Raw genomic sequence first — 14583 nt, forward strand, 5'->3', positions numbered from 1 at the left:
GAGCATACAAGTCCATGGTGAAGCTGTCAAGGAATTAGAGCTCAAAGAGAGTTGAATTGGACAAGCTCACAAAACATTTATTCACCGGATTATCCTCTGATGGATGTCTAATACTCACCGGATAAACACTAATTGAGGCATCCGAATTATATGAAAAATTTCAGAAGTGTTACACCGGAATATCCGGTGATGAAAGTCCGGTGACCACCGGAGCTTTTCCAGCAGAGAAAATTTTCGGAGAAAAACAATTTTGTACCCACCGGATTATCCGGTGAATGCATAATATGAACACCGGACTATTTCTTGCAGAGAGCATTGCTTCGGGCCACAGTGGAAAATTACGTTCACAGGATTATCCGGTGACTTAGCTGGCAGACCACCGGAGAAATGTTGTGAAGAAACTCAGACAAATTGAACTCACCGGATTATCCGGTGCTAGCAAAAATATCACCGGAGTATTTCTTGCAGAAGGTTCTGAAATTCGAAGGGTCGGGTGAGTTGTACTCACCGGATTATCCGGTGTTGACTGTTGTTCACCGGAGTTTATCACCGGACAAATGTTGCCGTGCAACGGCTAGTGACAGCTGGCTCTGGGTTTGAACCCACCGGACTATCCGGTGATCTTAAGGATATAGCCAGTGGATTATCCGGTGATTGCAGTAAAATGAGAGTGGTTAGCCAACGGCTAATTTTTGATCTCTAGGCTATAAATACCCACTCAGTTGGTTTCAACAGTTGCTCTTGCGACCCTGTAGCAGCTCATACACTTGGTGTGTCATTTAGAGGCAAGAGAGGGAGCACTTGTGTCCATTTTAAGTTCTTAGTTGAGGATTAAGGACTTCTTTAAGTGCTTGGAGAGTAACAAGTGTGCATCTAGCTGTTGTCTAGGCTTGGTCTTTGTCAAGTGAAGCTTGAGGCTTGTTACTCTTGGTGGTTGGCAACACCTAGACGGTCTTAGTGATCGGAGGATTTCTCGGTGAGCTCTTGGAGCAATTGTGGGAGCCCCGGAAAAAGAGGATGTACTTGGTTTGATACCCGCCAATCCGGAGATGGAGAAGGGGTAATCAAGAGGGAGCACTTGAGCCTTGGTGACTCAAGGGGGAGCGACATCCTTGGTGGATGCTCCAACGAGGACTAGGGGGAAGTGTCAACTTCTCGAAACCTCGGAAAAAAAATCGGTGTTGTCTTCTCCAACTCTTTACTTTCTTGCATCTTATTTTGAGCTTTGTTATTATTGCAAGTTCTTCTTAGGAATTGTCTTTCTTAGTTAATTCTTGCGTGGTAGCTATCTTGTGCTAGTTAAAATTCCTTACTTGCGTTTCTTATAAGTTTTATTTGGTCAAGCAGTAGTTAATTAAAAAAAAAAATATCCCAATTCACCCCCCCCCCTCTTGGGCTATTCGATCCTTTCACTGGCTTAGGTTTAAAAAGGGGACTTGCCTTTAGTACATGGACTCTTGCGCTTGGGGGTAAATCTTGTAGAAAAGCCCGATAGGAAAGGTGATTAGCATGTCTCAATATGATTCACTCCTTCACTTGCAACGATTGGAGGCTAAGCATATCGTGTGGGTACAGTGTACAACCTCTACAGAGTGTAAACCTATTCGAATAGCCGTGTCCATGGTCATGGACATGCAAAAGCAGTAATTGTTTTGACTAGACTCTGGGTGCATGTGTCTTCATGAGTGAGTGTGTGGACTAGATGTCCATGTGATGATGTTGCTGGCTAAATCCGTCAGGATCTGTGTGGTACTAGAGGTACACCAAATGTGCTGAAAGGGACTGCGAAGTGAGGTGTAGCCCCTCCCAGGACAGAAAAATTCACAGATATAACTTGTTACTATTTTTGGATTTAAAATTGTTTCAAAAGCTTTGTTAGAAGGTTACCTTTGTTTCAAAATATTAACAATAGAGAATATAACTGGATACCTGCATAAAACCTGCTTTACACTTAAAACTAAACCATATAGCTTTATCCTTGAATTATCCCCTTTATGCATCTATCAACACCTTAAAGTAATATAGGACTTGCTGAGTACTGTCCGTACTCATTCTTGCTGTCATTCGGATGAGGAAGCCGATGCCGACTTCGCCGAATGTGAAGGCGAGGATGAAGAATAGTCTTAGAAGTCACGTTAAGCTGCTTGTGTCTTGGACTTTGCTTTTCACTGTGTTTTCTTGGCCTCTCAGTCAGGTTTGTAATATACATTATGGGTTGTAACCTTTTGTACTCTTAACCTTAGTAATTATGATACTACAACTGTTGTACTGTGCGTATCAGCTACTTTATCCAGTGACTGATATAGGAGGTATAGGAGATCTTGAGATTGTGGTCTTACACACCCGAATTATCCTTATTTCGTATGAGCACATAAGCCAAAATATGAGAACTATTTTGTGATCAGTAGACACACTCCACATACATGCAGCAAAGAGGTTGTTAGAAATGTGAGTCACGCTGTTAATGCAAGGTTCATAGCCCAACTCCTCATCACCCTTGTTGGCACAAACATATATTTGTCGCCAAAATCAATTATAGAGGAAGTATAGACTAAGATGAGTATGGTAATCAATTACTATATCACGTGGCGAGCAAAGCAAAAGGTGTTGAGATGCTATTTGGAAGCTTCAAAGAGTCTTACAAATATGCTTCGAGGCTATTGCAGAAAATTGCTATGACAAATCCAGGGATTTAGTGGGCCATGGCGGATGAGCCGATCAAGCTAGAGGATAGGTCATACTGCACCACTGACTGATACCTCATTAGGTTATTCTAGTAATTTGGACAATACATCGAAGCTTTCAGACATTGTAGATCATTTGTATTCGTGGATGCCACATTTCTGAGTGGTAAGTACTATGGTATCCTTATGACAGTGATGGCAGAGGATGCAAATAATCAGATCATTTCTCTCGCTTTGCAATGGTTGAGAGTGAGAACAATACTAGCTGGTTGTAGTTCCTCACCTTGTTGAGGACACATATCCTGGGCAATAGGGAACACGTTTGCATCATCTCAGACCGCAACAAGGGCCTTCTGCATGCGTTGGACGTGTTGCATGATAGCACAAACTACTTCATTGCATGGTCTGATGTGGAGAGAAGGTGATGCATGAGAGAGCGAACCTGTACACAAGGTACCACAACAAGTCTCTTGTAAAGATATTCAAAGGGTTGTGTCTTCAGAACTAGCATGCGAAGTTCAACGAGATATGGAGAGAGTTAATTTAGACCACTCGCAAGATGATGGCAGAGCAGCAAGCACAGGAGGACCATCTACAAACGCAAATGGTAGGGGCGGGGGGGGGGCAAACTATTGTTAGTCGTTCATGTGCTACATTCAGCCAGTGGATAACGGAGAAGCCGGCTAAGCGTCGGGCCCTAATGCATAACACTGATGGTGTTAGGTTAGCACATAGCATTTTAATAATATTATTTTACCCTTTCTTTACAAATAGCTATTCTAAAATTATTGTATCCTATGTTAGGTACACCATCATGACAACAAACATAACTGAGGTGTTCAATAATATCCTAAAGGGTGTACGGGGTCTCCCGTTGTGTGTCATCATTGAGCTCACATTCTATAGAATGACAAACTACTTTCGAGACTGTGGAAATGCTGATATGAAGTGCAGCACGTGACTCACACCTAAGGTGGAGGAAATCATATCCAGAATGAGGAACAAGGCACACTTTCATCGGACTAGGATCTACGACCTGGCAAACAATGAATTTGAGCTCATATGCTGCCACAGGTTTGCTTTAGGGTATAGTGCAGGGGACACCGTGCAACAATATTAACTTGGGTCTCATGAGGTGAAGTTCACATGCAATAAGCTAAAATTGCACCATATCCCATGCTCCCATGTCTTCGCCGCTTGCAGAGATATGGGCGGCAACGACGGATCACAATACGTATCACTATACTTCACGATCGATGCATTGAGGAGCACATGACTTGCAAAGATGTGTTCCTTCAACATCGGAAGGAGCTATAAAGCGATTGAGGGGCCTAAGTGGGTACCTTATCCCCAATCACGATGCACGGATCCTAGAAGGCCTAGAGCTACGAAACTGCAAGGTGACATGGATGCAGCAGATGCTGTTGATGGCCTATGCAAGTGCAAAATTTGCAAACAACCTAGCTATGACATGCGGACTTGCCCGACCCGGTAGTAAACTTTCAGGCCACTATCGTACTATATTGGATTAGAGTTGTTGTAATTTAGTTTGTTTTATGAAGTTATTCATAGATATAGTTTGTATTGTAAATTGTTATTCACATATTAATTGTACTACCTATTTTGTAATATATCGTAAGGTACTAGCATAACAGATGATGTTTTTTTTTATTGAACCTTGAAACTTGAAATTATTGTCATAGCTCATGGTAGTCTTCCTGAGCGTCTTCAGCAGCGGTACGATGAGAGCTGTAGGAGAAGGATGATTTTCACAGGGCAGGAGGTACCACGATTGTATATGTTCTTTAATTGCCATGATAATATGTTACTTATTGATAACATGTATTGGATACCTTTGCGGTTGCTTCCGTTGCTTGCCCGGAGTGTCCAGACGATTAAGGAGTGAGACACTCAATTTCACGAGCTACTCGCATGGGCAGGACTGCTACATTTAGCTCTTATGATGGTTGGAGCTCCCATGGCGAGCAGTGGCAGGACACCTCTCCCACCGACTGAGGCGGCACCGGTCATAGGTCTCGTTGACTTGTGGCATCCTGAGACGCACACGTTCTACTTTTCTTTTGGTAAGATGGCTGTAACATTGAGAGACGTGGCCATGCTGACGGGCTGTCTATTAGGGGTGCCCTGTTAGTAGTTCCATGGCCAGCAAAGGAGCAGTGGAAGGGCTACATTGAGGCCAGATAATTATTTGTTATGTAATGCACTTCAAATGTTCTATGCTATTCAAGCTTCATTGATCATCTGCATCTTATAGGTATGGTGTGCAATATGACATGAAGGATGTTGGACTCTCCATGTCTTGGATTCATGGGCTGCTATAGTTCGGTCCATGCCCATCGGATGCGGACGATGCTACAATTTGTAGCACTATGAGGTGTACATGTACATCCTGCCGGGAGGTATCATACTCTGCAACATGACATGCAATTATGTCCTCCCCTATATTGTATGGTTAGCGGGTCAACTCGCGTCACGTCCTTATGAGTTGACATCTTACAGTTGGAGATTTATTGTGCTTGCTATAACCTATTGAGGATTGTGTGCTGCAACCTAGCGATCAAAGAAGAAGGGATCTGTTACAAGCTGCCTACACCTCTTACAACTATGAAGTTGGAAGTAACTCCAGGTTTGTCGGCCTTGGGTGAGCAAGAGCTACTATCCAGTCCCCATCTCTAATAGCGTTGCATATGACATGAGACCTACGATGGGGTATCAGTGGATTCATGCCAGGCTAAGATGGAGTCAGCAGCAAGATCATGGTAGCTACTTCTGAGTGATCAGTGATCTGGACGTCCTCAGTGCCGATCTCGTGGAGTGGGATCCATGACGTATGGTATGAGTGGTCGGAATTATGACTGGAGCGCTCATCACATCCTTTTGTTTGCGTGACTCAGACGAATGGATGACCAGATGCTTCTTGTTGTACATGAACAACGCTGAAGTATATTCTCTTGAGCATGTATAGAGACAATTCAGGTACCGACAGGTGGTGCTAGTACCTCCCTCACGAGATGTCGGATGGGCGCATAAGTAAGTGTGTTATTATACGTAACATTAGTACCTTAGGTGATCCATGTTAAGAAATTATAACTGTTTTTATCACATACAAGAGGAGTGCATAAGGGAGCAGAGGCATGCAGGATTGGGCATCCGTGAATGTCGAGCACATATAGAGGTGGACGGAATTTGTCATGGTAGATGTTGTCATTCCTACTGGACAATACGACGACACCATGTACTAGGAGTACCTTTCATTGTACCATCTGCGCACGTGTGCCCCCTTACTCAACGGACTTGTAGAGCCGGCCCTCAGACCATTCCTCGAGAATCATGCCTACCTTCTTCATGTTGTGGTAAGTGATGCGGTACTTCTAACAATTTTTATTGGTTAAACATTCGTATTACTGATATGGCCCTCATCTTATACAAACTAAAGAAGCGTACAAGATGCATACGTAGGTGGAGTAAGCTTGTGAGGAAGCAAGTGGGTCATCAACGCAGATGGATCTGAGCCCTCTCAGGGACTACATGAGGACGAGAAGGTCCCGCTTGCTGTTCACTATACGTGGTCTAGGTAGTTGTGCCCCACGTTGGAGGGGGTACAACCAACCAACAATAGACCTGTCTCGTGCCTCCCACAACAGGCGCTGATCCAGTGCTCGTGGGAACCCGTTCAGGCACAGTTGCGAGAGGCACCTTCGGTTGTGGAGTATTGTGTGTCATGTTCTAGTGCTGAGGCAGAGGAGTGCATGCGGGCTCCTGAGCTCGAGCAGTGTACACTGGATTCACAGCCCCCATAGTGGACACAGCCTCCTCAGACTACGATGACACCTCCATTTGCAGCATCTACTCATCAAGAGGTCATCATTGACTACACGCAGCAGACGCCTAAATGGAGCGACACGCAAGATTTTGACTGGGCTGCTGCAATGCAGGCCTCTAGCTTCACCAAGCTCCTCAGTGGACAGTACCCCCACTATTCCGATGCACCTAGGGGTTCACAGTGGTACCAGCAATGTGAGCCTTCGGCACACCGGACTCCATTGACACGCATACTAGAGGCGTCCAGACTTCCGCATGAGGATCCTTCATCATGGTACATGCAGGGCCAAGCTAGCGGGTCTGGATGCACGTTCGGTGGGGTCCCACAGGGCAGAACGATGAAGATGACGAGCAAAAGCACGTGACAAGGCCAACGCAGGGCGCTGGGATGAGGGCCACACACCCACCAAACGTTACACTCGTGGGGATTGCGTGCAACATCGTTGTCATTGAGTAGCAAGTGCAGTTGTTCGGTGAACTTGTAGTTGTTCATGACACATGTATTATTCGTTTTATTGTCATAGTCATCTCTATTATGTCTTATTCACTGTATTTTTAATGTAATTAATTTTAATTTATTTAATGTTTGTTAAATAATTATGGGACATAACTTTATTTATTAGTTATTTTTAAGCATTGTTACATATTAATTATGACATTTAGTACTTGTTAATGTTTCTTAAATAATTAGGGATTCGTACTTTGGTGCAGAGCCACAACATTGCAGTCAAGGATCAATAAATCTATAGCGGGATCTTTTAGTACAAGCTTTCTATAGACACCTGCAACGATCGATATAACACTTAATGTCTCCTTGTAGGTTGTGTGTGAAGGGAAGGATGATTCCTTCTAGGAGAACAACCTAATTCAAGCTGTGTCCAAATTGCATGCAAGACCCTTTGTGTTCTGCGTTAACCGCTATACTCCAACATGTAACCACCGACGACCTTAGCGTCCTCTTGCACGAGCGGCGTCAAAGGTATCTTAGGGTGTGCGAACTAGCCAACCATCCTTCTGTGCTAGGTTTCTCTAGGAGGCAAAGAAGGATAGTATGTTGCCTGTCCAGTATGCATCCCACATTCAAGTTCATCATTTTCTATTTGATCACCCTGCTTATCTTTTTTCCATTGATTCGAATGCTCCTATTTTGCGTTAGGCGTTCCTGGAAGACGCGGAGTTCATCAACAAAGACATCCCAAACTTCTTGGTGATATATATGCTCTTCGGAGGGGGTGTAATGCCTAGTTTGCGTAGAAGACGACGAAGATCAGCGAACCTAAGAGGTATATGGGTGCCCTCTACTATTCAACCCGAAAATAACAAGAACGACGAGGATGATGATTTCATACCACTAAAGCCTCGATGTTTCATCAGCAATACAGGAGAAGGTTCTATGCACACTACAAAAGGACGTGCTCCTACCGTGATAGCTCAAGATGACGATAACGACAACGATTTCATGCCACAATGACCCCTCCCTATGAGGTCTGCATCTCCGGAGGATATTAATGATCCTGAAGATGATAGTGGATTTGCTAGTACCCATCCTTACAACTTTTCATCACCACTTTGAAGACGACAACCATCTTACCCTAATAGCATTGAGTCGCACAACTGGTATTCTTCTACTAATTTGCGTCACCACTTTCTACCGTCATCTTAAGATGATCTAAGTATTCAACAGTTATGCACTATGCATCTTGAGATCAGTGATACCGTAGGGAATATTGCCACATCGTTCCATACTTCAGCAACAAGGATAAGGTCACAGGCCTCAGCAACAATAATTGATTCATACATGTTCATCTGTCAATTTTGTTGCCTGCAGACGAGAAGTGTTAGTAAGCGGTTATCGAACATGTCCCTACTTGAATCATTTGGTGGATGACCTTCAAATAGTTGCATGACCCTTCTCCATCTATCACACACATGATTTTTAGGAAGACTACTACACTTCATGAGATATGTTCATACCAATATCCCGACTCGGGCTTTAAACATGGAGTGACTATACGACATAGCTTTAAACATAAAATGACAGCACCTCTATCCTGAAATGACAACACGACTATTTCTCTCTGTTGACGAACATAACAGGATTTCCTAAGACCTACCCTGACATCGCAATAACTCTCCCTTGAACATGCATTGTCTTTGAGCAACACAAACTCAACTTGCATGCAACTCGTTAGCTGCAAGTGGTAGGTATGTAGCCCTCGCATCCAACCGAATTCATTACAGAGCCCTCACACCGCACGCAACAGAGGCGACAAGAGACATTACGCGACAGAGGTGACAACGCCATAGGGCCCAGCTGTATTCGGCACATGAGGTGTCGAATACGCCCTGCGCACTGTATTTAATACCTCATGTGCTGAATACAGTGGGTTTTCAGCACCTCATGAGCCGAATATAACACTGTGCACCGTATTTAGTACATGAGGTGCCGAAGACACCTAGGTCCGCCATTTTTCGATGTGCGATATACCAAAAACCCGTATTCAGTGATTTAGACACCGAATACACATGCTACATTTGTAATACGACATCATGTTATCTTTTTTTAAATATGATTTGGTATATCGTCTATTTTTTTATTTTTGCCTTTGTTCTTGTTCTGTGGAAGCCTAGGATGGATCAAGAGATGACGAAGCTTGATTTGTGTATTTGTACATGTATAAGTGTATCATGCCTACGTGAAGTAGACAAGTTACTGTACAAATATATGTTTATACCTATATCTATAGGTCTACGTGAAGTAGACGAGTTAGTGTACATGTTCACGTGTTTATTCGCCGTGCGCAGAGTCATAGAAAAAGAGGTCATAGCAGCTTGTGATTTACATGTACCCAATCTAAATGCTGGTGGCCATGAGTTGATTCATATGAAAGGCGTCATTTGCTCAATTAGATTTAAAAAGGTCTCCTTTTTTGGTTTTAAAGGTAATTTTCTATCGTTTCATCCTATGCGTACTATGAATTGAATAGAAAATATTGCTGGTTATTGTGGCCTTCACAGTACAAATGTAGAGATTAACTGCAGAAAACAAATCTGTTGCTTGTGAGAACACCGTGCTTGCTGCCCCTCTCATCAGAAATGTTCAGCTTATCATTGCTAAAACCTTTTGAGAAATGTGATTTATCCGAAACCTTTTGAATTTTGAAATGCCGCCGTGCTGCTTGCTAAAATTACAGTAAATATCAAGTTGGTGGTGTTTTATCCATTAGTCAGTCAGTCATGCTGCCTTATTTTTGGGGGATTCTTAGTAGTGCTGAAATAGATATTGTTTTGATGTATGGACAATACAGTAGGGTGGAGATTTCATTATACCCATTGCATGACATATAGATTCTTGTCACGATCTTGTCATGAAAAATAGTGACAAGCCACTGTCACTACCCACTGCAATTCAGTTCAGTGCTATCAGGATTCGACAAGCACAGCCTGCTGGCTTCTTGGGCACTGAAAAGCTACTTTCTGTTACTATACAGGCAGGCCTAGCAGCCAGCAGATCCTCCAACTGAAGGCCCAATGAACTTTTCACACTTGAAGGCCATTCTATACAAATGTTTGGCTTCTGCTTCCTCCTCTAAGGAAGGGTAAAAAAACATTATACTTTCTATTAAGCTTCTTATCAACTTTGTGCAAGGTCAGTGTATTTTATTTGTGCAAGCTTCCAACAAATCAGGGAAACGCAAAATTTTTAATTTCATTACTAATTACGCGCGCGCTTTACATTACTACACTGATGGGCCGATTTTGTTGAAAGAGTAGGTATAGCTACACCCTCATTTCTGTGCATCATGCAGTATCTATCATGTATATCAACAGGCAGTGAACTAATTTAAACAACACGTACGTACGTTAATTTCCCCCATCCAGGAAGCAGGATATACAAGATGGACGCTAATAACGTTAATTGCCGCGAACGTACCTGAAGTGTGTAAAATATATATTCGCTGTTGACTTGATATTGAGAGTCTCTCACCGTTTACCATTGGCTATATATGTAGCTGAGATCAATATCCAATACATATCCACACACGTACGATATGATATATCCAGGTCTGCCAAGTCTTGGTCTTGGTCGTCGATCGATATATACAAATTAATCTCACATATATGTATGTATCTATCTATCTATCAGTTTTCCACCAACCAAAAACAACCTTAGTGGCAATTCGCACACCCACCACGCTAGTAATGTTTCGCCATTTGCAGTGACAATCCACACAGAAGCTAGTAGGAGTTACACCATCATATCAGCCTGCTTGTCAATATATCCACACGGTGATTGACTTGTCATCAATCTGTAGTAGTAAACTGCGGGCAAATTTGATCGCTGGGATTTGCTTGTTAGGTTTCGATCGCCATTTGCAGTGACAATCCACACAGAAGCTAGTACGAGTTGCCAGCTGCTTTTCAATATATCGACACGGTGATTGACTTGTCATCAATCTGTAGTAGTAAACTGCGGGCAAATTTGACCACTGGGATTTGCACGGCTTTATTTGGCGAAGGAAGGTGCAGTCTATATCATACAGCCTAGCCTAACAATCGGTCGTTGGGTAATTGATGATCAATTGCGTGTAGCAGATTCGTCGTCTATGCACTTGAACAGAAAAGACCAGCTGATTAAGCTGTAAATAAATCGCATGTGAACTCAAAAAATGAACGAGACCGCATGCGAAGATGCCCCTCTTCATTAAGAGGGAGTGATCCGCGAATTTGGGGTAAAGGATCGTTTGGCAGAGCTTTAACATTAGAATTCATGCTCTGGAGTTTATAAGTTAATATAAAATTGTTTAAGCATTTGCTTTTGACCTAAGATGCGAACAAGATGCTTCATTTAAACATCTCACAATTCTAACCATAGCTTCAGCTCTAAGTATTTTTGAAGTTAGAGATATTCAACTTCAAAAAAAATTAGAGCTAAAACTCTATCAAAACATGTCCTACATATGATAATTGATTGCATGTGAACTCCTGTGAGCGTATTTACAGGATATATTCATCCATATCTACACACAAATCTTCTGGTACATCATATTGTATAGCTCGATCTAATCAAATAATGTAATGTGCCAAGTCATGGTCATAACAAACATATATGTATGGCTAGATGATCGATCTTATGTAATGTGCATCACAGTACCAATCTAAACAATTAGGCAAAATTAGCACACTGTAGTGAATATAGTCGTCTTAGGGTATATATGTGATTTTGGTGATCAATGATAATATAGTTAATGTTACTAATATGTTTGTCAAGTATATGCTTTAGTAGGTCTCATGGATGCAATATATGAAGAAGCCACCGAAGCCGAACTCAAGAATTGTTCAATTGAACGAGTTTCGAAGAAAATACACTCACTGGATGGTTCGATGCTCAGAAAGGAGAACTCATCGGATGGTCCGGTGCTAAGTATGAAGTGTTTGTCTTAGAGAAGAAAAGTGAAGACCACACCGGATGGTCCGATGCTCTGAAGATTATACATACTAGAGTATTTTGTCTCATAAGAGGTTCTGCAGTTCAACACACTGGATGGTCCGATGTTAAGGAGAAATGCACACTAGAGTATTTTTTAGGAGAAAGTTTTTAGTGCAGAAGAACTTTGAACTCATCAGATGGCCTGGCGATAAAGAGAAGAATACACCAGGGGTTTCACCGGATGATTTTCCAGAAAGTTTTAAGAGGTGTAAGAAGTTGTACACACCGAATGGTCCATTGATCAGAAGTATATATACCGGACAATGAACAATGCTGAGAAGTGGCTCGGTCACGTTTAAGTCTACATATCAGATAGTCCGGTGATAGAGCTGAAGGTTACACCGAATATCCGATGTTCATAAATGAATTTGAGTGGAGTTCCAACGGCTAGTTTCTACTGTTGTACATACCGGATGGTCCGGTGTTTGTATCGTTGTTGACATAGGATCATCCGGTGTTCACAGTCTTTTGTGACCATTAGAGTAATGGCTAGCACGTTAGTTTGAGGCTATAAATATCCCTCACTCGGTCATTTGAGTGTACTGAAGTCAGAGAAGCTCATAGACACTTGAGAAAACATTCAAGCCATCAAAGTGCTAAAAGTGATCATCCAAGGCATGTAAGTATATGATTAGAAAGTGATTAGTGCTAATAGGCCTATAGAGAGTTGTTGCTAGGTGTTGCTGCCTCGAGAGGGGATCAATGAGTGATCTTAGCTTGTATTGAGAGGTACGCTGGCACTTTAGAGTTTTGGTGACTCGCCGGCATCTTGGGTCTCGGTGGCTCAAGATGTTGACCTTCCAACTTGGTGTGGAGTGGTTGCAAGACTCTTGTATGGGGACGCAAAGACCCTTATCTTGGTCGTTCAAGCTCCGAAATAAAGATGACGACAAGTGACTGGAACAGAAGCTTGTTGTGAGGTCTTGTCTTGGTAGCTTGGTGGCTCTACCCATTTGAGGTTTTGGTGGCTTAAGAGTCGGACTGGGTGTCGTTCAAAAGCTATAGCCTAGGTGGCTATTCTAATGTAGACTAGGGGTGGTATTTATGCCATCGATACTATATGATAAAAAATCCCTTATACAGTGTTTACTTTCTCTACTATCTTTACGTTTCCGTATTTACTTCTTGTAATCTATCCTTATATATTACCTTCGTAGAGTAATTTGTTAGGATTGACTATAGGTTGCAAACTTTTGAATGGTAGAGTAGACGTATTAGATAAATTTATAGCATATCTAGATAAAAATTAATATAGATTTATCTTACGAAATTTTTGAAACTGACTAATTTAAATATTCTAATTTAACCTCTCTTAAAACTCACGCACGCTTCACACTACTGGTCCTAATTAGCTAGCTAGCTAGAGTCTCAAATATAATAAGATCTCATCGCGTCATTTTAATTCCCGGAAATGATATTTCGCTAGCTGCGTGCACCACCAGTATCCTGGAAAATCCTGCACGGATCTCATAGCATTACAGGACGGTCACGCAGGGCGCCGTTGGCACGGTGACGCCAATCGTGCGTATATAAGCAGCCCCGCCAAATAAGAGCGAGCTAAATTTTTAGCGGAGGAAATGGCCGTCGGTGAGTATGAAAATGAACTGGGCTCACGCGTGAGCTCGAGGGCGCGTCAAACCTTAGCTACGATATCCAAACGAAACTTAAAAAATTAGCAGGGCTGCCATAGGATTCAATCCAAACAGTCCTTGCGTTGCGCGTCTTAACATCTATTTAGCAGAGCTCGCAGAAGAGTTTCCCATTTAGCAGACTACGTACTGTACATGCAGAAAAGCACAGAAACTTCGCATGTCATATATGGCACCGCGCCATTGGCTGCAGCAGCGTGTCGGCTCCACGTTGACTCTGGGTCAATGCTTGCTTTCTCTTCGGTTCGAGGCATCATCGGCACTCGAGCCACCGTTCGTCTATAAATATGTGCACTGGCTTTAGCATTACAACATTCCATAGCTTGTCAATATATACTCCAAACAACCTCACACATTAGCTCACACGCACACCTTCTGAGCATTATCACGTACGTGGAACCATGAACGTCTCCACCGCACGAACGCCGGCGGCGAACGCGAATGATTTCCTGCTGTTCCTCTCGCTGTCACCGGCGAGCAAGGTGATCGCCAAGGCAGGCAAGCAGCGTGTGCGGCTGCCCGACGGCGCGTTCCAGTGCCGCACCTGCGGCCGCCGCTTCGCCACGTTCCAGGCGCTCGGCGGCCACCGGACCAGCCACAAGCGGCCGCGGGTGCGCGCCGACGGCCTCGATCTCCTGCTAGGCGCGCGTCCCGGCAAAGGCGCCGCGAGAGATGTCCACCGGTGCAACACATGCGGCATGGTGTTCCCCACCGGCCAGGCGCTCGGAGGCCACATGCGCCGGCACAGGGCGGCCCTCGATGTTGCCGCGTCAGAGACGACGACATCTGGCTTGTCTGAAAAGGGAGATAGCGAGGATGACGCTGCCCACTTGCCCAGCACATTAATCCAGTTCATATGAATGATCGATCAGTATCAACAAATTAAAGTTTGGTTTGGAGTGGTTGCTTGTAACAT

General features: G+C 43.4%; 1 protein-coding gene across 1 annotated transcript in view; it reads left to right on the forward strand.

The window, feature by feature from the left end:
- The first annotated feature begins 13993 nt into the window (after positions 1 to 13993).
- The window catches only part of LOC133900722 (zinc finger protein ZAT11-like), a 702-nt gene continuing 112 nt past the window's right edge, over positions 13994 to 14583 (forward strand). Inside the window, exon 1 of the mRNA XM_062341946.1 lies at positions 13994 to 14583. This exon is cut by the window's right edge and continues 112 nt beyond it. Coding sequence (XP_062197930.1) covers positions 14069 to 14527 — 459 coding nt within the window. The 5' untranslated portion in view covers positions 13994 to 14068 and the 3' untranslated portion in view covers positions 14528 to 14583.

The sequence above is a fragment of the Phragmites australis genome, chromosome 19 (genome assembly GCF_958298935.1).
Source record: "Phragmites australis chromosome 19, lpPhrAust1.1, whole genome shotgun sequence".
NCBI lineage: Eukaryota > Viridiplantae > Streptophyta > Magnoliopsida > Poales > Poaceae > Phragmites > Phragmites australis.